Source organism: Hipposideros armiger, unplaced genomic scaffold (assembly GCF_001890085.2).
Source record: "Hipposideros armiger isolate ML-2016 unplaced genomic scaffold, ASM189008v1 scaffold_126, whole genome shotgun sequence".
NCBI lineage: Eukaryota > Metazoa > Chordata > Mammalia > Chiroptera > Hipposideridae > Hipposideros > Hipposideros armiger.
Genome location: NW_017731476.1, coordinates 3713684 through 3737887, shown reverse-complemented (window position 1 = coordinate 3737887; position 24204 = coordinate 3713684). Strand labels below are relative to the sequence as shown.

General features: G+C 53.0%; 1 protein-coding gene across 7 annotated transcripts; it reads right to left on the bottom strand.

Moving 5' to 3' along the window:
• On the bottom strand, positions 1-24204 carry TBC1D24 (TBC1 domain family member 24). 7 transcript variants are annotated; one of them, XM_019648799.1, is made up of 11 exons: positions 24112-24186; positions 23456-23593; positions 22983-23119; positions 9468-9592; positions 6605-7685; positions 5955-5972; positions 5303-5461; positions 4017-4080; positions 2818-2913; positions 2256-2496; positions 1-1884 (listed from the first exon to the last, which is right to left on the bottom strand). In XM_019648799.1, exons 5-11 carry the CDS (start codon positions 7567-7569, stop codon positions 1730-1732), a joined length of 1698 nt encoding a protein of 565 aa, XP_019504344.1. In that variant the 5' UTR covers positions 7570-7685; positions 9468-9592; positions 22983-23119; positions 23456-23593; positions 24112-24186; the 3' UTR covers positions 1-1729. The 7 variants fall into 7 exon arrangements, with proteins under 7 accessions (XP_019504344.1, XP_019504345.1, XP_019504348.1 ...); XM_019648800.1 differs by having other exon boundaries at positions 22983-23063; XM_019648803.1 differs by lacking the exon at positions 23456-23593 and having other exon boundaries at positions 22983-23063; positions 24112-24204.

Here is a 24204-nt window from a genome sequence, read left to right as displayed (position 1 = left end):
TTCATGTAATGAGACAGTGTTTAATGAACACCAAAACACAGGCGAGGTTCAGAGAAAGGGGATGTGGTAAGGGCTGCAGTGGTCTGTGAGAGGGGGTGAGTGGTGACAGCATCTCTCCCCTCACAGCCTCTCAACAGTCCCATGAGGACAGCAGAGGATGGCTGGTGTCATTTTACAGTTGGGGAAACTGAGCTCCAAACAGGTTCATTGGCTTGGCCAAGGCCACACAGGGTTCCTGCTCCTTCCTTCAGCACCACTGTGGCCTGGCTGAGGCTTGAGTGGGTGGGTAGAGGGAGGATGAACACCACACAGGAAGCACAGTGCATAAATGGACAGGGGCACGGCATATAGGGGCACTGAGGGGGCTGTCTGGAACCAAGTGGGGTTGGGTTAGGGGCAGGACCTCCTGGCACCTGTAGCCCAGGCTGCCACAGCACACATGCTTGGGTGTCTGCTTCTCTCCTCTGCTCTCCAGGGTGCCCAGGCCCTCAGAACCAGCTGAGGGAGGTCACAGGGCACCTACTGTGCAGGGGCCCAGTCCGGTGCAGGGCCAGGCAGGGCAAAAGGGGAGAGGTGGCAGCACAAGAAAACCATGCTATGTGGCCGACCAGAGCTGAGAGGGATGCAGAGGGAAGACACATGCCATGCGAAGGGGCGTGTGGGAAAGGTGTCATGTGGGCAGGGAGCTGGGGAGGATGCAGTCCTGGTACACAGGAGTGTGGGGCCCAATGAAGAGGAGGTGGGTAGGGCTGGGTAAGACCAGAACACCACTCTAAGGGGATCCTGGGGCCCAGGTCACTGCAGCGACATAGAGAAGAAATGGGGCCAATGCAGAGACTGTAGGAGGCTCCGTCTGGAGAGAAAAAGGGCTGGAGAAGGGTCCATGGGTCCAGGCTTCTCCAGGCAAGCACCTGGAAATGGAGTTGGCTGATTTGGGGTGGGTCGCAGAGGGCCCTCCCCTGGCCATCCTGGGTGGCCTCTCCAAGTGTGGATACACAATGAGGCCCCACAGAAGCTTCCGGCTCTGCAGAAACACAAGGACACATGATGTCCCTTTTGGCCCTTCATCCCACTGGCCCTTGGCCCTCCCTTGGGAAGGGCCCAGAGCTCAGCACAGATCTTGTCCTTCTCTTCACCCTCTTTCACCTTGTGGTTACTGTCCAAGAGGCAGCCCCAGGAGGCCAGTGTGGGGAGGAGGGAACTGGGTCAGAAGCCCCAGGCTGATGCTCCTGCCAAGGAACAGTCCCCAGGGCACCTTTCTCTTCTCCAGACCAACACACAGCAGCAGGTCAGGCAGGGGGCTGCCTGGCCCTCCATGGGAACCATGCTAAGAGGCACCAGCAGGGGGTGCTATATACCCACACTTGGCAGCAGGCTCCTTCTGCCTTTCTACTGTCTCAATCCCCAAAGGAGGAAGGCTCAGGGGCTGCATGAGAAGCCCTTTCCAGGCCTTAGGCACAGGATACCCCCACAGAGGGCAGCCAGGGCCCTAGTCCAAGGTGGAAGCAGTGGCAAGTCTGAGCAGGTCCTAGCAGGGCCAGGAGGGACAGGCAGGGCCAGCTGAGGCCCTGGCACTTCTGCCCAGCACCAGAGCCCCAGCTGCACCCCAACGCTGTCCATGCATGTGGAGGGGGTCTTCACTCACTATCTCCTCCCTGAAGAGGGGGCCTGGCCACCGCCCCACCACCCACCCCACAGCGGCAGCTCAGTCACCATCAGTGCAGGCCTGTCACTGGGTGTCAGGATCCTGGAAGCCCCAGGCCTCCACGGCAGCGATGAGGAAGTTCTCAGAGCAGAGGGGTTGGTTGTTGAAAGTGTCGCAGTGGCCCGTGCGACCCCGGTTCAGGTCCCCGTCAATGTAGAGCGCCTGGCCGCCCCCTCCACCTGCAGGATGTTCAGTCAGTGGCTGCCCCTCTGTCTGGCACCGCCCCCGAGGCGCTTTCCTCCCGCCCTAAGCATTTCCACTGTCCCTGCCATGGACCTACCAGAGGCCTCTCTAAAACCACAGCTTTGACCTTTCAAAGCCCACCAGCCCTCGGCCAGGGTCCAAGCTCCTGGCTAGAACCCTCTTCCCAGCTTGTTTACCCAGTATGCCCATCCCTACTCCCACCCCTCATGCCTACTTCCTCTGCCATCACAAGGGCTCTGCCTGAGTGAGGCACATGCCACTTGGGTCAGCAATGCTGGCCATCCATGACCCTGTACCCTTCTCTCAGGTTAACTGAGCACAGCCTGAGGCGGAGAGAGGTGCCCACCTATGATGAGGCAGTCATTGCCCCCAGCCATGAACATGGACTCAGTCTTGGAAGGCAGGTTGAAGTGCCGAGTGGCCAGGAATGGTGAGAGGCGGTCAGCAGGGTCTGAGGATGAGGACGAGGACAAGGACATGGAGCGGCCGAGCAGGGATGGAGAGGTAGTGGTCTCCAAGGACACTGGCTTGGTCAGCTCCGGGTGTTTAATGACCACCCACTCGTAACGCTGGACCTCGGGCTGCAGCTGAGGGCAAAAGGGCAGCATGAGAAACTGGTCCATGGCACCCCACAAGGCCCCTTTTCCCCACTTTCCTCCCACAAAGCTTCACTGGAGCCCTCTGTGTGTGAGGCCCTGTGCTGGGCTGGGGAGACAGGGCCACACAGGGCAAGTAAGAGCCTGTCTGCTCTCATGGAGCTCATGGTCTAATGATTACAAACCAGAAGGAAACGGGAGGTTATCCTGTAGGGTAACTGCAATGACGACAGTAAACAGAGTCACGTGAGCGGAGGTGATGGGGGTGCTGGGCCTGGTGACCTCAGAGCTCCTGTAGGTAGACCTACTCACCCTAAACACAAAGCACTCTCCAGTCCCAAAGAAGCCCAGTTTGCCTCCAAACTTATTTCTCTCGCTCCAGTCTGTTGACAGGTAAGCTCCACACACCTGGGGGGAAAGGCCCAGAGTGAGGCTGTGCCCTGCGGGCCTGAAGGAGTGTCCCCTCGTTCAGGGCCTGCTGAAGGGCTGTGGTACGGTCAAAGCTGGCAGGGGTGGGTGGTGGTGGTTTGCAGCACTCCCCACCCCGACTTGAGGGCAAGGGCTGGAGGTGGACTGAGGTGTGGGGAGACAGAGTTTGGAGTGCATAAGACTGGCAGTGGCAGTTTGCGAGGGTTTGGGGGTGGGAGTAAGAGGGCTTCCCAGGCCGTCATCATCTCGTTTGGGATATTTTCCTTTCATTTCCCTCCTTGGCCCTCAAACATGGGAACAAGCCACATGTCCACACTCTGATTTTGGGCATCAGCCTCAGGAGGCCCCTCAAATGGAAGCTTCCAGGAGGTATGGCTACTCAACAACATTCCCCAACACCCTGTCAGCCAGTAAAGTGCTTGATTTCATCATTAGAATCAAGACCCTGTAGTGGCTGCAGGGTTTGCCCAAAGTGCCTGACAACCAGAGTGACCTGCTATGACACAGATGCCCAGATTCCTCCTGGAGACCCAGACACTGATTCTGTAATGGGGTGAGGAACCTAAAACTGCCATGGTGCAGGTTTGGGAGCCACTGAACAGGAAGCCTCTACCACATGCAGAAGACCCCAGGATGGGGTGCATGAGCTCCAACCTCCCTAGATGTCTCAGGGGACTTTTCAGGGGACAGCTACTGCAGAGAGCAAGGACCTGAGAACTACCTGTCAGGGGGTAGAGGCAGGTAAAGGAAGCTGACTCACCTGGCACTGGCCCACTGTGGCAGGAGGAGGCGGGGCCTTGCTCACTAGGCATTTCTGCAAAGCTCCTCTAAGCTCCTCTAAGCAGCCAGGCTATTTCAGGAGGGCCTCAATCCCCAGGGGAAAGAGGGAGGCCCTGGGTACTTGGGGGTCAGATGGAGAGGCTGGATTCACTTCTCTGTGGAGGGCAGCTCTGCTCTGTGCCCCTAGGTGCAGAAAGGCTGGTGGAGGCTGCCAGGGTACCCACCTTTCCTGGGGCACAAGAGCAGCAGACTCCCCAGAACTCAGAGGCCAGGACTCCAGGCTCCCTCTGGTCCCTACTCACCTCCTTTTGTGTGGTCTTGATGAGCAGGAGGGTGGGCTCGTGTCCTTCACACTGGAAATAGAACCTGGCAGAAAAGATCACACTGCCAGTCCTAATGGCAGCAGTTATCCTGCACCCCTTCCCCACACCACCTCGAGCCAGCCTCCGCTGAGCAACGCCCACAGCGTCTGAGCAACCCAGGCTGTCTAGGGGTGGATGGGCCTGGGAACTGCGTTTCCTTATCTCCTGGGGACCAGGCATGATGGTCAAGGACCTGGTGACACTGGCCTTGAGCACTCTTCTAAGCCAAGATGGAGCTCCAGCCAGGCAGCCTGGAGGCTGAGCGGTCAGCTGCCCCAGGACTATCTGCTCTGGTATGAGGCGGGAGAGAAGAAGCATGGCAAATAGCCTCCAGCAGGCAGAGCCACATGCCAGGTACTTCAGAGAAGAAACAGAGGAACAGGTCCCTGCTCTAGGAAAGCTTGGAACATCCTCTTGAGTCCCAGCACGTGGGAGCCAGGTGGCAGAAGGAAGCAAGTGAGGTCTGAGGCTGCCATTGTGGTGGTGTCAGGTGCCCAGGGCTTGGCTGATGGCCTCAACAACTCTGCTTGGCCATCACTTAGTGGACACCCCCATAGAGGTGGGGGCTGGGTGAAAGCAGCTCCAGCTGTGTCATAACGTTCATGGGGCTTCAGCTGGTACGTGCCCTGTGGGCTGGGCCAGCTCTGCCTGTGTCAGTTCTGCCAGGTCACCTGTGATTCAAGCCAGAGCTTCTGAAGCCACCTGCCATCTGAGGCTCCAGGGGAGGCGGCACCTAACAAAGCTGCCAGAGAGGCAATGTGCCCTGGGGAAACCTGGCACAGCCCCAGCTCCAGAGGGCTGACCTGTTCTCTCTGTGGACTGACAGAATGTGGGGCGGGGGGTAGAGAACCACAATCTGTTGCCTCGAGTCATCGTTTGCTACACTTATGTAAGCTCCTGGTGGAAACTCTGCCTCCCATGTCATCACAACGCCTACATGGAGACCTGGCGCTGTGGCGTGTATGGCAATGACCCCTGAATTTGGGTCACCTGGGAGTGAGAAAGAAGCCCAGAAAAGGAACTCCCGGAAGAGGCAGGGCATCATCCAGGTGCCCGGGTTCAAAGTCCCATTTCCAGCATGACCTCCTGGAAGCACTCCTGGCAGGGTGAGAAGCTGGGCAACTTCATGGCTCCCTCTGCCCCTCCTTCACCATCTGGCCCTCGGAGACCATGCCTCAGGGCCTCAGGGAGGCAGGCCCAGCCTCCCTTGGCCTCCTGGGCATTACCTGGTCAGGCTGTACCCGTGCTGCAATGAGGAGAAGAGCAGGAGGGGCTGACAGAGGGCGAACCGCTCAGGGATCCATGACCAGATGTCTCTCATCTCCTTCACACTGACAATTTCTGAGTGGAAGTTCTCTGCGTGGACAGCCAGGTGCACAAACTGCCTGGGGAAAGCAGGGAGAGGTTCAGAGCAGCTGCAACCCCAGCCCTGACCACACCCCCCACCCCGGGAGCTAGGCCTGGAGGAAACGTCTCATCTATTCAGCCACGTTAGAGCCTGGTCCTAGGTACCCTCAGGAAGAAATGGTGGAGCTGTTCCCTGGGGCCCCACTCCCATCCCATTACTAAGAGGGGAGAGCGCCCAGCCCAGGTAGGGTCAAAAAAGCACTTTTTCTCTGGGAAATGGGGACAGAAAATGAGTCAGCTCTGGCAAGACAATGGTTCAGGGCCAGCCAAGCACCAGCAGAGAGCACAACTGAGGCAGCCGAGCAGACAGACAGACAGAAGGACAGACAGATGGTGCCTGAACATCAGCTAGGCTCTGAGGCAGCACAGCTGAAGTCAGCCCTGAGAGCCAGCACAAGCAGCCAGGCCCCGGGATAGCCAGGCCAGAAGACAGAGAGAAGCCAGGCATGGAGACGTGGTTTCCAGACCTACCTTTTAGAAAGTGAAACACTGAAAAACAGGAGGAAGCAATGGACATGGAGAAGAAGAAAAATAAAACAGACAAGAAGAGGTTAGTGGCAAGTACTGATGTCCAGGACGCGCCTGCCTTTGGCCCAGAACAAAGGCCTGCACGCCTACAGTCAGCGTTTGCTGCCGAGATGGTCTCAGGATACTGTGGGCCCTTTGCACCCCTGCTACCCAGTGTGCTGTGCTCAGGCCAGTGGGGCCATGCCCAGCAGCCACAAGAATGGCCAGCGAAGGATCCCAGAGCTGCAGGGGCAGAGCAGGGGCTGTAGTGAAATAACGCAGCCTGCCCAGCTCACTGCAGGATCTTCTGTCCCCAGAGTCAACACCCAGCTTTCATCTCTGCCATGGGCCTGGGGCCTGAGGACAGGAGCCAGCACATTCTGTGCCCACAGCTGCTTCAGCAGCCTGCGGCTGGAGCCAGGAAGGCCCTCTCTCTTTCCCGTGGTTTTCTAGCCACTCACAGATGGCTGGCTGGCAGCAGGCAGACCAAGAGGCTGGCAGGACAAGCCGCTGTCGCAAGCCCCCAGGATGTATTCCACTAACGCACCACCCTACGAGGGCCCCTGGCATCCTGCGCAGAGGCCAGCTACGCTGCAGCCCGGGGGCCTGCCTACCTCTTTTGCTTGACGGTGATGCCCTTCTGCTTCAGAGCTTTCTCGTTGGCCATCTGCAGGAGCTGGATCTCCTTCCGAGAGAAGAGGCGGATAGCGAATGCTTTCTCCAGCAGCTTCTCAGGAGACACGGTCTTGGCAATGTCCTTGACAAAGGTGCGGATGTCCTGCTTCACATTGTCTGACTCAAGCGGCTGCCCGGCTCGCACCTTGTGAAAGAACTTGAGGATTGCCAGTGCAACGCGGTACAACACCTTGTAACCTTCCACCAGGAAGACATCAAAGACTCGAGCGAAGTAGTTGAGGGGCAGCTCCCCAAACAGCCATCGCTGCCAGTCCGCGTAGACCTGCAGGACGTCCTCCGACACGGCCACCATCAGCTTGTGGGCTGCCTGGCAGTACTTGTTCACCAGGTCGCCAAATGTCATGCAGGAGGACTCAAAGGCCAGAAAGCTCTGGTCGATCAGTTTCTTGCTGGGGTCGTTGCAGGCCAGGATGCGGCAAGCCTTCTCGAAGCACTCAGCCTCATCGATGCTGTAGTGCAGCAGCAGGGCCACGACTGCGGGCAGGGCGGGACAGAAGGAGATGTCAGGGAACTGATTGGCAATGCAGAGCAGGATCTTCCGCACGGCATCCTCACCCCGTGCATTTAGGCAGTAGCTGGGCACCTGCGTGTTGTCCACAAACTCGGGCAAGGGTAGGCTGCTGCTGCTGTGCTTGCCCACGATCTTGCCCACGATATCACTGTACACACTGGCATCGGGCGTGACCGTACGGCAGGGGATATCCCGGATCAGGCGCTGGTACACCTTCCCTCGCAAGGCATGGCTGTGGGCCCAGTAGCCCTGGCGTGCCAGCTGCTTCAGCTCCTGCAGTTCGGTGCAGCTCAGCTCCTTGGGCCCCAGGTCCTGGATGGCAGTGTTCATCTTGTCTCTGTCCACAAAGCAGTTGTACCCCAGGGAGTCCATAGTGCAGGGTGTGCCCAGGCAGAGGACCCTGGGCTGCCAGGAGGGGGCAAAGAGCAGCTAAATCCTCCAGCCCCCTCTCCGAGGCTTTTCTGCTAACATGTTTGCCATCCCATACTCTGTAGGATTAAAAAACATACTTAATACACGTGTATGAAGTTTCAAATTTTAAGAACATGTTTTTGTTTGAATCTTTCTATAAAGTATTATAAGGGGTTCCAATGAAGATAAATGGATATTCGGAGAATTTTCTATTCTCTATTCTCGTTTGGAGTCTAACTTTGTTTTTTTGGACACAAATTTTTTTTAAAGATTTTTATTGGGGAATTGGGGGATGGGGAACAGAGAAGTTGTCCTTTTTGTTCTTCAGTCTAGTTGTGGAGGATGTTGCTTCACTGGCCCAAGTTGGCACCATCATTGCGCTCTTCCTGGGCGAGGCAGATTAGTTGCCGGCTTCTGGACGGCCGCTCACTGCGACTGCTGGCCGCTCACTCTGGCTGCTGGCTACACACAGTAGCCCATGGCAACACACTGCAGCAAGGGCTGCAGCCTATGCCATCGCCTGCGACTCACAGCAGCCCAGCTCCAGGTTGAGCTGTTGTTCAGCATCTTAGCTGTAGAGGGCAGTGTCACTGGCCCTCATATGTGGGATCCGAACCAGGGTCCTCTGGCGTCCCGAGCCAGTTCTTAACCAATGCACCACTCGGCTGGCCTGGAGTCTAACTTCTTTTCCTGGGGCTTATAAAGTAACTGGAGGGCTCGCTGAGTGGCACGTTGGTTAAAAGCTGGCTTGGGACGTCAGCTCTGAGCAGCAGGGCCCCGGTTCAGATCACACATGAGGACCAGTGACGCTACGCCCTCTACAGCTAAGATGGTGAACAACAGCTTGACTTGGAGCTGGGCTGCCATGAGTCACCGGCAACTGCGTAGGCTGCAGCCCCTGCTGCAGTGGGCTGCCATAAGCTACTGTGTGTGGCCAGCAGCCAGCGTGAGTGGCTGGCAGCTGGTGTGAGCGGCCAAGAGCTGTTGTGAGCGGCTGTTCAGAGGCCGGCGACCGATCTGCCTCACCCAGGAAGAGCACAATAATAATACCAACATGGGCCAGTGAAGCAATGTCCTCCACAACTAGACTGAAGAACAAAAGGACAGCAACTTGTCTGTTCCCCTCCCGATTCCCCAGCGCTGTTCCCCTCCCCCAATTCCCCAACAAAAGCTTTAAAAAAATAATAAAATAATAAAAAAAAGTAACTGGAGTAGGTCACACAGATTATGAGTAATGAGTGACTAGAAATGAGCTCCCGGGAGGGCTTCAAGAGCCTGACCCTGCTGAACACAACTCTATGCCCATCAGGCTCCCACACAGCACCACCCTGTAGCCTATGAGCCTTCTGAGAAGGGACTGCTGGTTACAAAGACCCATTTAAGTCAAGAGATGCTTTGTTTCAGTTCACGAAGGCGTTAAGCCTTTACCAGCTGTGTATCATGAGGAAGACACACACCTATTCTGACCCAACGTCCCCAGGTAAGAATTCAGAAGTCAGCTCTTAGCTTTCTAAAAATGCCAGCTAGGTTTCAGGCCGGCACTCCAGGGGAGGATCACAGGTGGAGAGTAGACATGAGGGCTGAGAAATAAGTGAAGCTGCCTCAGCTTCAAAATTAGACATTTCTGGGTCCAAACGAGTCAGAAATACTGGGGAACTTGGTGCTGCTTCCCCATTAGGGGCAACTACTGAAATTCAGGCAGATATTAAAAAAACAATAAAATGTGCTGTTTAAGGCCCTCTGTCACTGCAGGTGGACAGCAAGCTAGAATTCTACTGTTCAGGATACCACAATTTAACATCTGTTTTTGCTAAAAGCTACTGTCCTCTGCATAAAAGTACAATAGCCTTCCCACGCACCTCAAACTAATCTTTCCATCTGGGATGGTTGGTACAAGTGTCTGGAGATGTCACAAAGGTCTGCTTCAGTGAGCTTTGGTAAATGACCAGATCATTCCAGTTTCTCTTGAGTCTAGAACATCCATCTGAAAATACAGAAAGCAAAGACCTTAAGAACATTGAGGAGAAAGAATTATAGTGTAAAACCTGTATTGTGAGATGTCTTGAGAAAGCACTTCGATATGGTGGGGGTTTTTTATTATGGTAAAATATACATAACAAATTTACCATTTGAATCATTTTAACTATACAGTGGCATTAAGTACATTCACGTTGTTGTGCAGCCATCACCACCAGACATCTCCAGGACATTTTCATCTTCCCAAACTGAAACTCTGTGCCCATTAAACACTAACTCCCCATTCCCCCTCCACCCTGGCAACCACCATTCTACTTTCTGTCTCTAAGAATCTGACTACTCTAAGTACCTCATATTAGTGGAATCATACAATATTTGTCCGTTTGTGTGTATGGCTTATAAAAAGGTCATAATGTCCTTTTTAAAAATTTAAGACTTTATTTTTTAGAGCGTTTTAGGGTCACAGCAAAATTGAGAGGAAGATACAGAGATTTCCCACATGCCCCCACATATACATAGCCTTTCCCATTATCAACATTCCCCACCATGAGTGATACATTTGTTACAATTTATGAACCTACACTGACACATCATAATTGTCCATAATCTACAGATTAATGAGAGTTCACTCTTGGTGTTGTACATTCTATGTGTTTAGCCAAATATAAAATGATATGTATTTGCACTGCAGTATCATATAGAGTGAGTCCTAAAAAATCCTCTGTTCCAACTATTCACCCCCGACCGTCTCCATTTATCAGAATTCCATTCCTTTTTATGGCTAAATAATATTACATTGTATGAACAGAACACAATTTATTTATCCATTTACTTGTCAATGGGCATTTGGATTGTTTTCACTGTTTGGCTATTGTGAATGCTGCTGCCGCGAACAAGTATCTGTTCGGGTCCCTGCTTCCAGTTCCTTTGGATATACAGTATTTCCATTGATTCTGTTTTTATAGGGGCTTCCCCATAGAAAACCTTAATTAAAATAAAATAAGGTTTTCCAACAACATCCATTTAATGTGTCCCACTGGAAAAGCCTTGCCCACAGCAGAACCAGGCCTGCTGCCAGTGCTGAAACCTTCTTCCTCAGAAGAAAAAAACCCTCATGGGAGTCAATTTGTTAGCTGTATCCTGGGAGGGAAAGCAGTGAGGATTCCCTTCTTTCCCAGGTTCTGAAGGCCGGCCGACAGGCCCACTCACATCCCCGCAGCCATGCCTAGGCCATACTCCACAATCTTCCATGTGCAAATTACCTACAGAGTTTAAATCTTTCATTCTAGGATCTGAGCCCACTAACCTCTGGAGGGACCCCAGGTCCATCCTGTTTGTGTAAAAAGAACCAGATCCTTTTCAGGGCAATAAATGTGTTTATAAACAGAACAAGAGCAGGGCAGGATAGCGCCAACCCTCACTCAACTGGCATCAAATTCGGGTTGAATATTAAACTGGAAACTCCAAAAGCAATTATTATACTTTGCAAAGCTCCTTCAAGGTGTTGTTTATTGCAGCAAGCTGCCCAGGAATCCGCTGGATTCAGAGGGACGCCAAGGCAAGGACACGTGCAGGAGACCCTGAAGGAGCCCCTGGACCTTCAGGCCTCCTTTCCAAGCCCCCATCCAAAAAGAGAGTATGGCATTCCTCAGGCAGGGCAAACAGTCTTGCAATGACCTCCTCAGGCATCTACAAAACCAGGTCCAGGGTGGTTCCCTTAGGTTACTTTTTACACAAATGTCAAAGAATACACAATTACAGAGTAAAAATGTAAAATCCTGTTTACGTTATCCCTTCAGTCCTACTCCTTCTTCCACCTCAGATAATCAATCACTGCTCATATGTTAGTGCATAAACTGCAAAGCCTTTTCTTACATTTACACATTCACAGCTGAGATAGATAGTTAAGGCTGGCTACTGGGAAGGGAGGCGGGAAACAGGTCAAAACCAAAAATCATCCAGGTTGGGTGTTCACACCCTGGAGGTAAGTTTTAGAGTTAAAGTGATGCTCTCTCCTGGTTATTCCACCTGCAGTGTGCGGCCATCCTACAACATTGTCTACACCACCTGTCCCCACACATGAAACAAGGTTTCCCCTGTTCCCCACAAAGGTCAGGGGAGAGAATGGAGGCAGGAGCTAATGTGGGAAATGATCCAGTTTCAAGTCAGGCAGGCCTAGCTTCAAAGTCCAGCTCCACTGCTCGTTTGCCTGAACCTCAGACAAGCCATGGCTCTTCCTCAAATGGCAGGTGTGTCTGTAAAACAGAGCTGACAAACCCAGTCCATTTCACCCAGCGTTAATGCAACACTGGAGGGCTGAGCTCTTCCTCTAGGATCACTGGCTGGGATGTGGGTGACTTCCCACTCCCTCTCACTCGCGCTCACCCCAGATCAAGCAGCCCAGAGCAGGTGGCCAGCCAGAGCCCTGCCAGCAGGTGCCTGGGAAAACCACTTTCCCTCAGCCTCGGGAGTGGGAGGGAGGGAATGATTTCTCACCACAAACACTGCACTCACCTAAAGGCCACCCCTCCCCAAGTTCACTGTCAAGGAATGGGGGGGGGGAGGGGAGCCAAGCTGGTTCTCTGAGGCTGGTTCTCTGAGGTGGCACCTCTCCATCAGCCCTGTGGGAGGGGGTTGGCCCCACCTCTCTGCAGCTCCCTGAATTTGAAATGGTGACCCTTGAACAACACAGGTTTGAGTGAACAACAAGTCCACTTATACAAGGATTTTTTTTCAGTACTGTAAATGTATTTTCTCTTCCTTATGATTTTCTTAATAACATTTTATTTTCTCTAGCTTACTTTATTGTAAGAATACAGCATGTAAATATATATACCATACAAAATATGTGTCAATCGACTATTTATGTTATTGGTAAGGCTTTCAGTCAACAGTAGGCTATTAGTAAAGTTTTTTGGGTTTTTTTTTGAAGAAACAGCTTAGGGAAGAATCATAAACAGGAGATAACAAAGCTTATACTTTAAGGAATGAAAATGATTCTTGTCTTTAGTTGTCATCAGATAAAGTTTTTGGGGAGTCAAAAGCTACATACGTGGATTTTCGACTGTGTGGGTGGGTGGTGGTGGGGTGTCCCCTGATTTCTCTTCAGGAGTGCCCCTTAGTCCCCATGTTGTTCAAGGGTCAACTGTACTTTGTGTCTTTTGTCCTCAGCTTTGGGCCTAGCCTGCAATTCTGGGGAGAAAGGAAAAATGCCACTCAACATCCTGTTAGACTCACAGGAATTGCAGACAGTGATCATTTCAGGTAGTGGGAACACCACAGAGTGCGTCTGGAGGGTGGGGGCTACTTTAGCTAGGGTCGTCACGATGGCTCTCACCCAATTTAAGCAGCCAGAGAGATGAGGAAAGGTCACACTGGAGAGGAGCAGGTGCAAAGGCCTTGAGGCAGGAACAGGCCCAATGTGCTCCAGAAAGAGAAGGGCACCAGTGTGGCCAGAGCACAGTGAGCGAGGGCAAGAGCAGCAGAGACCCACGGCCTGGATCGTGCACAGGGAGAGGTTTGGGTTTTATTCTAAGCTCAGTGGGAAGCAGCGAATGGATGTGATCCAACGGATGTGTTTAAAAGCCAATTGTTGTTAGGATTAACTGTGACTGTTTACAGAAAGCACTCAGCCTAGCCTGGCATGCCAGGGCAGCTCAGGTGTCCCGAGGACCTCTCACTGTTACTGCTCCTTGGGGGTCCCTGAGGATGGCACTGGCTCAGAGATATCTGGGGAGTGACAGGGTTCCAATGGGTCAACGCCTGATCAGACCTATAGAAGGGCCTAAGCATGCCCCCTCCTCATGGGAGAGGTGCAGCCACAGGAGGCTGCCACCAAGGTTCTCCCCCAGGCCCACGCAGGTCTCCTGCTCTCTCTCAGGGGTGGTCCCTCCAACTGGCCTCTCTGACAGATCTGTTTCTCCTTCCCTGCTATAATGCTGCTTCCCACCCAGTAAGCCCTTTCCGGTGACCCCCACATCCCTTTTCTTTACAAATACTGTACCTGTTTTGAGAGTTCAGGTTACCCAATAGGAAGCAACTATTTCTTAAAAAGAATAACATTAAGTGGAAATGAGTGACCTCTACTTCCCCAAAATATTATCTTGTTATGTCAGTGATACCTCTGTCCAGCTCATGACCAATGCTCCCTATGGCCAAAGTACACTATCCTGGGTCTGCCAAGGTTACATGGTGAGACCCAATGTATTAGGGGCCCCATTCAGCGGCTACAGGCCCACAGCACCACAGAGAACCCCCCAAAGTATGCACACGGAAACAGGGTGGTGGCCAGCGGGGTGGGAGGAGCCCAGGACCCCCTGCACCAGCTGGCTCTGCATGCAGCCCTTCAAGATTTCTGAGCAGGAGCAGAGTGGGAGGGAAAGCAAATACAGAAGGAAGGACTAGACCTCACTGTGGACAGTGGGGCAGGAGACAACAGGACCAAGCAGCTGGGGTTCAATAGGACCCCCTCTAACCTTATCCTTAGGGACCAGTGAACATAAATCCCCCAGCTGCTAGCTTCAGGCGACTTGGCTTCGCATTTCTATATCCTTTAATCCTGAGGACAACCTCATGGTGCAGGGATTTGCTCCACTTTATAGATGAGGAAGCTGGGATACATCGAGGTACCTGGGGATCCCCAAGCACAGAGAGAACCATCACTGGTCTGTCAGCCTCCAGAGTGCTCATGGCAACCCCACAGTGCCCGAGAGCCCTCTCCCACACAGGACAGCCAGCCCCACCCCTGCTCTCTCCTCCGCAAGTTCAGGGCTGGCTTCTCAATGCTATGCTGCTGTCCCAAAACACCACCCCAAGTCTGATGAGTCATGAGACCTCTGCATTGAAAACAAACTCACTTTCATGTGACATAGACCCTCACATTATGCCTGGCGATTCCATCTTAACCACCTGTGCTGCGCCTCCCGTCCAGGCCACCTTTCTTGAGGGGGCCCAGTACCCCATCACAACTCCCTTTGCCCTAAACTTTTATTCATTTGACAAACTTCTATTGAGTTGCCTTTCTGTGCTGGGTCCTGGGCAGGGCACTGGGGATAAAAGAGTAAAACACAACTCTCGAAAGAGACTAATGGGCACGGCCCAAGCAAGAAGTGCTGTAAGACCAGACAGGGCTGTGGGGGACCACCAAGGAAGGACGCTGACTCCACATGAGCACTGCAGAAGGAACAATGGTACCTGGAGACCATAAAGATGGGGAGTCAGCCCACTGCGGTGCATGAGGGAGAGCACAGCAGGCTGGGGAGCCTCCAGCAGGCGGTACTGAGAGGCTAGAGGTGGGATGAGAGGGTCCGAGGGCCTTGCATGCCAGCTGCACTAGGAGACTGGACGTCACTCCTGCACAGGGGGCAGCAGGAGGAGGGTCTAAGCAGAAGGTGATGTGCATTTTAGAAAAAAATCCCCCTGGCAGAGGAGGCATGAGGAGGGCTGGGCCAAGGCTTGTCAGGGAAGATGGAGAAGATGGGGTGGACCCCAGAGACTGACCATGGTTTGGAGTCCACCAGATGAGGTAACCAATGGTGGGGGGGGGCAGTACTCAAGCAATGAATAGAGAATTCTGGCTCAGGGGTGGGGCAGAGGCAGCCCCACATTTTGGAGTTAAAAGTGCCTGTAATAACATAGATGACTCTCAGGCAAATGCCAGAGCAGCTCAGGTTGGAAGCAGAACCCTGGGCTGCTGTGCCGAGGTGCTGCCCAGACACCCAGCCCTTGGCCCAGACGCCCACGTTGGCTCCTGAACTTCTCTGTCACCCATTCAACTTCACAGATGCCCCCCTCATATATCCAGATGCTACCAAAGGGCCAACTGTGGTCCCATCAGGGGAAAAGGCATCCTTGTGCAGAGGGAGGTTAGCATTCACCAGGACTCCTACCAACTCCTACTGCCCCCTACCCAGCGGGGGCCTGACTACCACCCCACCTTGGCTTCAGGAACAGCTTATAGTCCAAGGACCCAGGGTTCAGCCTGGCTGGGCCTTAGTCACTGTTCCACAGGACAGGGTGGATGCGCTGTTGGTGTCAGCTGCTATGTCTCAGTTCTTCCTCTCCAGTCTGAGTAATCCTACATCCGTTTCCCAAGAGCAGGACCAGGAAACAAAGAACTAAGAGGAAGGAGGCTGCAGCTCCAGCCTGGCAGATGAGAACAGGACGGGAAGGAGGGCAGTGAGGGGCTCTGTTCTGGGCCTGAGGAGTTCCACATAACAAAGAAATGCACGCTCCTCTCAGTTTCCCAGAGCGGAATTATTATAGAACATTTGCTCCCTAGGCAGTTCTTCTACCTTAGAGACCATCAATCCCCAGTGAGGTGGCGCTTGCACAGTGGAGCAAGCCAGACACAGCAGAATGACTGAAGCCCTAGACACCTACTTGGCATCAGGGGACAGGCATGCAGAGGTGATGGCACCCCACTCCAGCTCTCAGGTGTGCGAGGTCTGGGGATGAGAAAGACACACATAGACATGTTCACCGCCTGATAATGAGATGCTCAGGGTGCCTGTGATATGAGGCAGCTGGCCAGGTGGGGAATGTGGCAGCAGGATAGGGAAGGGATGACTGTGTGTGGGAGGGGAGAGCATGTCTGGGTGGCTGAGTGCAACTCAGCTTGCATAGCATTCCGGTAGGGGGGTAGGTCCAGAGGGACAGCTGGAGGGGCTTCTGGGAAGGAGAAGGTGGAGGGAGGTGAGGGGTAGGGGGATAGTCCTGAAGCCATCCACCTTGGACAACCAGAGAGGCGGGACAGGCCTGGGTGTGAGAGCAGGCCTAGAGCAAGGCGCACTCCAAGGCAGTGATGAACGCTCTCTCCTGTTATGTTATCCTGGAAGCTTCCTCTCAAGCCTGAGTCAAGTCTGATTTCCTAATGAGAGGCCCAGTCCTCCCTCCTACCCAGGGGAGAGGCCAGGGAAATGCCTAATCCCACCCCAGGAATTTTCTGTAGCCCCCCAGAGACACAGCTTCAGGACTTCGTCTAGAACACTGGATGAAGAAACCTCATCTCCCCACCCAAGGCCTCAGCTGTAGGATGACTCCCAATTCTACAGATGGCCTCTCATGACACTGTCACTGATCCCCCACATTCCCTTACCTTGCTGCCCTGCTTTTTACCCAACTTACCCCTTTCCCACCTCTCTTCTTCCTCTGGAGCCTGTCTGTGGCAAACAACCTCCACCATCTCATCCTTTCCCACAATGCACCCTTCTTCCTCCTGGCCAAACAGCAGGCAGCTCTCCCCCAGGACCCTGCCCACCCCTACCTGGGCTCTCCCCAGGACCCTGCACCCCTCTCCAGAACCTTCCCAGGACCTAGCCTCCTCTTATTCCAGCTCATGGCTTCCTTCCCTGGGCTACCATCATTATAGGGCATTCGAGGGTTCATAGGCAGTCCTGAGGCAAAGCTCCCCTTACCTTTAGAAGCCTTTACAGCTCTACCATTTTATCCACACCCTGGTCAGCCCCAGAAACCGCTCCACCCAGAGATCAAATATCACAAATACTCCACTCTCTTCTAACCCCTTCCTGGAGCTCTTCTCTGCCCTCCTCCCACCTGAGGGACTCCATCTCCCTCATCCACCAGCCCCTCGTGGCTTTATATCTTTGCCTGCTCAGCCTAGACCTGTTCCACCAAGCTCATCCTGTGCTCCTGTCTCAGCCACCGGCAAAACTCTCCAGAGAAGCCAGACTGATAATGTATTTCTCCGTGCTCATACCAACTGCAGAGGGAAAAATCACGCTGCCCTGCACAAGACCCGGCAGCCCTTCTTGGCACACCTCATCAGCACCCTCTCCTATTCCCTGCACAAGCTTACCTGGCCCCTTGCCCTCCTTCTCTCCCGAGAATGGGGTGCCAGGCAGGAGGTTCCTCTCCTCTCTAACCCTGGCCCTTGATCTGTACCCTCACCTTTTGTCCTGGACCTCACCTCCTGGGGACTCCAATTCTCCTGCTGAGAGGAGGTACCTTTCTTTGCCATGTGGAACTCCTCAGACCCAGAACAGAGCCCCTTACTGTCCCTCCTTCCCGTCCCGTTCTCACTCCTGCATCTTTAATGCTCCCTCTCTGCTGTTACAGACAGGCCCCAAAACAGCCACCCACAGAACCTGACATTCCATTCCAGCTCTGCCTCTTCTTCTCCTCCTCCTCCTCTCCCCCCCCTCCTCCTTTCCTTCCCAGCCAGCCTTCTGGCAAGAGCAAGTTAAGCTGATCTCCCACCCTCCCGCCTTTACTGCCCAGCTGCCAGATCGTTTAACGGACACCTTTGGGCCCTTATCATCCTGAAGCACACACAGCTACCCCAGTGCTCTCAGCGCTCCTCTCGCTGGGCCTCCTGAAACCCCTCCCTCGTGTCTGTCTCACTTCTCTGGCTGCTGCTGTTCCTGTCCCTCTGCCTGTCTCTTAAGTGTCCCTTTTATAGGAGTCCATCCTCTTCTCAGCCTAAAATCTTCTTGTGAACTAAAGTCTCATATCTCCAACTGCTTTCCTGAACGTCTCCCATCCTTTGCACACTCCGTGTGACTCCAACACGTTCAGCTCTGGCTCCCAATGCACTTTGCCCTACTCTCTATCTGAAATCATTCCCTGGTCCCCCGCCCTCTCTGCCTTCCAAAGGCAGCTTCCGAAGCATTGGGCATAGGGCGCCAACTGCAGCCCCCATGCCACATGCACAGGGACACATTCACAGTTTCACAGTCGGGAAGGAAGAAAGGCAGGACACACCTGTTTTCCTTTCTCCTCTCAGTCCAATTTGCTTCAAGCATCAGCTTAAATGCCCCCTCCTTCATCAGCCCTTCCCAACCCCTGGGCAGGGCTGAGGGCACCCCTGGCTGCGCTCTACCCATCCTTGTCCAAATCTTTTTTAACTCTTGGCATGCCGTTATGATGACATGCTCATGAGTCCAGCTCTTCTACTCTACTTTTGTGCCTCGGTGTCTCACACCATACCCAGTGTACCCAAGGAGGAAACAAATGAAGGAAACAGATGCAGACTCAGAAAAGTCCCAAACTACCTGTACCCAAGAAGAAAATTTAATACTCAAAAATAACAACAGGGAACATTCACCAACTTGTTCTAGGCATATGACCTTCCCAGCAGGCATCTTCACATGACAGGAAGGCAGGCCATGCTCTGCTTCAGCCTTGAAGCACAGCACAGGGATTTTTCAAATATTAATGGCAACTGGCATTCCACAATGACTATCAGGCAGCCGGGAACTGGGGAACTTGATAGTGGCTTTGCTAGTAGCATACAATGGAGGGCACGTGCCAGGTACAAAGGGTGTAACCATTAACAGGAGGCACTAGTCACAGCACCTGCAGGCCGGTTGGCTGGTCCATCTGCCTGCCGCCTTTCAGAAGTTCAAATGCAGGTCTTCCAATGGCGCCTGAGCCTTTGGCATGGGGCCCCAGGCAGGGCAGAGTCCCAACCTTGTTGGCCACTCAAAACAGTTCCCTGCATCTCTTTCTCAGGCAGAACACTTTTCCCTGCCTGGTTTGGTCCACCCACAGGCAGGGGCTGGGTTGGAATGGGGCTCTGCTAACTCAGGATCTTTATCTTCTGAGTTCAAAAGGTCCTCCCAACAGCAGGTCTGGGAAAACATTACTCCCTCTCCCAAGGGCACAAGATAAACCAGCTAGCAGCAGAGAATGAGAATCAGAGGGACTTGGCTGTCAGCAGCCTTAGAATTTTGACTGGTCAGAGTTCCAAGCAAGGTGCCTTCAACAGATGTGTCTCGGAAGACCAGGCACCTAGCAGGTTCTCCACAAGTATTTTTAGACTTGACAACAGAACCAGGTCAGGAGGAGTCTTGCAGGTTTAGTCATTTTAATAGGTATTCAAGACACTTCCTGAATGCTGGTGTACCAAGTGATGCAAGGCCCAGCCCCAATTGTCAATGAGCTTCTGGCTGTGGGGCCATGGGTATACTGGCCATGCCAAATCAGGTGCTATGAGAGGAAAGAAGAGGGTGTCTGGGCCCCCAGCCCATGAGGAAAGAGGGACCAGGAAGGTTTCCTGAGTCAGCCCTGCCTCGGCTGAGTCCTGAAAGATGAGGTGGCAGGACGCAGTAGGATCAGCGTGGGCACAGGACAGGGCCTCAGAGAGCACAGTGGCTCAGATTAAAAGACAATTCTCAAAAAAACCCAAAACAATTCTATAGTCCAGCCTCACGGGCTCTAAGAAGCCAAAGGACCTGAGACAGAGAGGCCTGGGGTACCCGGGGCTGCCAAGGAAGCCCAGTACTCCTTCGTGCTGGGAAGTGGGGAGGGGCCAGACCATGAAGGCAGGGAAAGATGCCAGAAGCAGGAGGATTAATGTATACACTGACATCCTTTTGAGGCCCACAGGTTTACCAAGAAATGAAGGCTGGAATGTCCCTGGCTGGAAAAGGAATTACAAAGGAGAATGAGGGAACATGACAAAATGATTCAAGGAAAAGCTGAAGGGACGGACATTGGTGAGGGGAGCTTTTAATTCTACATTTAGAACACTTCACAGGGAAGGGCTCTGATTAGTAACAGAATTACAGCTGGGTAAACAACCCTCAATGCGTGTGGTACCCCATTAAAATTGTGTAACAATTAGGTAGACACAGAGTTTCGGATTGTGGGAAACAGGCCAAGCCATGTGCAGTGTGTTCTCACTCACCTGTAAAGAGAGAGAGCACACCTGGTTGGGATGGAGGGAGAAACCATGACTGCTCACATGTGACCCCTGCCAGCAGTACCCAATCAGGCAGGGAGACATAACTGTACAGGACAGAATGAGATCTTATCTCACAACCCTTAAGGGAGATAGTTATCAGAGACAAAAATAACTGCTAATGGCCTATGCACTTATCTAGAAGCTGGGCCAGCCCTGTGGACAGATAGGGGCTCCTTTCGCAATATCGGCCTTTCCTCACCTCTACCCCCCACCACTCCTAAGCATGGGAGAAAGAGTGGGGAGGAGCCACCACACACTTGGCCTCTGTAGCCTCAGTAGTCTTTCCAAAGTCCCACCTGCTGCTAATACTGAGGTACCACACAGAAACTGGGGTCCTGGAAGGACAGGGAGGGGACCCCGAGAATTCTGCAACCTTGGATCTATCTCTGGGTCTGAGAAGGTCTTTTTTTCAGAGACCTAATTGTGAGAATGCTCTGAGAGGACCAACCCTTGGTCTGGAGTGAAATACGGTCCTTTGAGATGAATGACAATCTGGAACTTTCCCAAAAGGCAAATAAACACGTGAGACGGGAAGGTCCCTGGAATCAAGCATGTGATTTTACACCTTTAGCATCTTACATCCCACTGTTTACTCTAACCAACAAAACAGGGCTTTGTCACAGACATAAAAAGCCTACCATCCTGCCCCATACCCCAAAAAGGTAAGGGGTTATTAATCAGACTTCTGTTAGCTTATCTAACCTTTGTTTTACAAACATAAAACATTAGATACCTCCAGGGTTCAGTCTTCTCACTCTATACACTCTCCTGGGAAGACCACTTCACCCTCAGCTTCATTGCCACACAGGAAAGAGTCTCCAAAATGGTCTCTCCTTGGTGCCAGACCATCACATATCCACCTACTGCTGGGAAGTCTTACCAACCCTCAGTTCTACATGTCCAAACTAAAAGTCATCACCTGCCCCCACGCCTGTCCCCTTCCTGCATACTAAGTGTGTGGCATGGGCTCAGTTGCCAGTCACCCAATCTTGGACTATTCCTTAAGTCTTCCTTTCTCCCTGGCCTTTCCCCCATCCCTACAGCTACTTGTCTCACAGTTTTGCTCTCCTTTCTGTATCCCACTGTCCTTCCTTGGTGCTGGGCTAAGCTTACATCTTACTAGATGTGCCACAGTGGTCCCTTAACCACCCCTGACTCAATGCAGCCCTTCATCAACCCATCCTGGCCACCACTGCCCAGTCACCTGTGGAGAACACAATCTGATCAGTCACTCGCAGACCCAAGGTCTCTTGGTGGCTTCCCACTGCTATCAGGGTAAAATTCAAACTCGGGCCTGGTACTCAAGGCCTCTCAAGATCTGCTGCCAGCCCAGCTCCTTAACTTTTCTCTTTCTTTACCCCAACCACCAAAGCTACCCACTGCACTTCGCCCAACAGCTGGTAGTGGGCCGTGACCTTGTTACTTCACACACATTGTCTCTTTGCCTGGAAGGCTCTTTTCTTATGATCTTGTCATTCCTATTGTTCTTCAAAATTTAGCTCAAGCCTTTCTCAGGAACCTCCATCAAAGGCCAGCTGGATGTCGCTCTGTGCCCAAAGCAAGCTCTGTCCACCTCTATGGGAGCACCTCCTACAGTGCCACAGGTCACTGACCCGTCTCCTCACTGCACTATAAGCTCCTTATGGGCAGACTCACTCAACTTTGTAGCCACAGGGCCTCCTCAAGTGCAGTGTGATTTCAATAAACTTGTGCAGAATAAAATTTTCAAAACCTTTGAATAATGAATTCAAGTTGATTCTTAGTAAAAAGCTGAGATTTTTGTTTCCTTGATATTATCTCCACTTGGAAAGTGACACTTGAAACAGCCACTGAAATTGCTGCTCCGAGTTAAAAAAAGGCTTCTTTCTTCCATGTACAGAGTTGTCATAACAGAAAAGGTATGCTCAAACAGGTAAAACATTGAACAGGGTAAATGTTAAGTGATTTTTTTATAACCTGCTTTGTTGTCCTTGTGTATTTTAAACCAGAAACCTTCTAAAAGCAAACACTTAAATATGTCATCTGCAGTTGGCTTAGACTATAATAAGAATTAGAAGCAACAATGCGTGCCCAAGGTCACTTGACCTTCTGGACAGTCCTGGCAGGTGTGGTCAAGAGCTGATGAGGCCCACCTGCTGGTGAACTTGCAGGTCCAGGGGGTAAATTTTATTATTGTTATGAAAAGCCTGCCTAGATTACTAGATTACTTATACATCTCCAGAAGGTCACCCTTACTCCCAGGTGAAAACCAGTACACTAGTTTTAGCACCTTGGTTCAACAACCATTCAGAGATAACCCCTGCCCATTCAAAGTCAGGTAATGAGGGAGCAAAGATGAATGTAATGGGCCTCCAGCCCTGTTCACAAGGAAGGACAAGCTTCTAAACAGAGCACTCATTACCAGATAAGCACTTCAATTAAAGGCTTTATCTGAGGGCTGACATTAGATGAGGACCAATGTTCACAATAAAGGGAAGCCATGTGGGGGTCATCCACTGGCTTTAAACTGCTGTGAATTGTAACACCTTTGTGAGGTTTCTTGATCTTTTCTTATCTGGGTTTGTTTATCACAGCCTATATCCCTTAAAAAAACAAAAACAAAAACCTGCATACTTGTCTTCAAGACAATTAAGCAAACATTTACAGGTGCCTATTATGTGCTGAGGATAGAAAGTGAAGATGGAGCTCTCACCCTCAAGTGCAGGAAATAGCCATACGTCTGCGGAATAATGGGATGGTCTTTTTTGCCATTGCCTGGAAGTCCCTGCTGACTCTGGAGCAAACATACAACGAAATAAGGAAAACCACCTTCAAGGGCTTCTGTTGACCCTGGAAAGGCAGACAGACTAATGACTTGGAATAAGCATCTGGGGAAAGACCACAGCACCAGCATCACAGCCACATCAGCCACTAGGCCTGTGTCTCTCCAGCACACCACTGATCTAACAGTCCATCTGTGCCTCTGCACAGCCCAGGTGGTCCTTAGACAACCTTTGGCCTTTAATGTCAGCCCAGGCAGGGAGTGGGTAATCCAGGACGCTCACAGCATGTCTGTTCCCACACTGAGTAAGGTCAGAGATGAAAACCTGTGCCCAGGCCACCTAACCCTGCTGGGAGAAAACGGTGGACAGGTGCAGCCCATCCCCAATCTCCAGCTGTGCTTACTTAAAACTCAGATAGCACAGTGCCCAGGGGCCCTGTGGAAATGCTTCTGTCTCCCGGCAAATCGGTCACGCCAAGTGGGCACCCGCCAGACAGGGCTCAGACGCTGGGTGGGCATTTCATCCTGAGGCAAGCGGAGGGCTGTAAGGGGAGCAGTTGTCAGTCTTCGACAGCAGAACGTTATCAGGGAATGTTGTAAATTCGAACCCAAAAGAAGATTTCCTACCCCGCAGAGACTGAAAGTGGCCCAAGGAAGGAGCGACACAGAGGCAGCTCCTTCCGACTGACGCCTCGCCCTGGGCTGGCCGGCACACAGACCGCGGCTGGTCAGGGGCACCGGCCCTGCCCGTGGGGTGCGTGTGCGGCGGGACCCAGGTCGGCTCTGGCCCCGCGTTACGCCCCGCCCGGCGCTCGGTCCGCGGGGGCAAGCGGGCAGTGGTGCCAGGAGGATGGCCGAGGGCCCCGGACCCCCGCGCTGCGGCCGGCCCCCGCGCCTCACCTCGGACGGAGGCCCCGCAGTCCGGCCCCCACGCCCCCTCCCTCAACACGCCCCCCCCCCACGGTGACAGCCCGCGACCTGGCCCCGCAGTCCTCGAGGCCTGGTAGCCCCCGCGGCGGGCCGCCACGCCCCCCGCCCGCCAGACGGGCAGCGTACCCACCTCCACCACCGCGCCGTGCGGCACCGCTTTCTCTTCACCTCGCCGCGCTACTGAGCACCGGCTTTTCTGCGCACGCGCGCACGCGCGCGCGCG

Excerpts from the sequence above, each read along its gene's own strand:
- TBC1D24 (XM_019648803.1), bottom strand. The coding sequence starts at position 7,569 with ATGGACTCCCTGGGGTACAACTGCTTTGTGGACAGAGACAAGATGAAC. Across the intron at positions 4,081-5,302 it reads CACGGGTACAGCCTGACCAG|GTTCTATTTCCAGTGTGAAG; the intron begins GTAATGCCCAGG and ends CTTTTCTGCCAG. Across the intron at positions 2,497-2,817 it reads GAGAGTGCTTTGTGTTTAGG|CTGCAGCCCGAGGTCCAGCG; the intron begins GTGAGTAGGTCT and ends TTTTGCCCTCAG.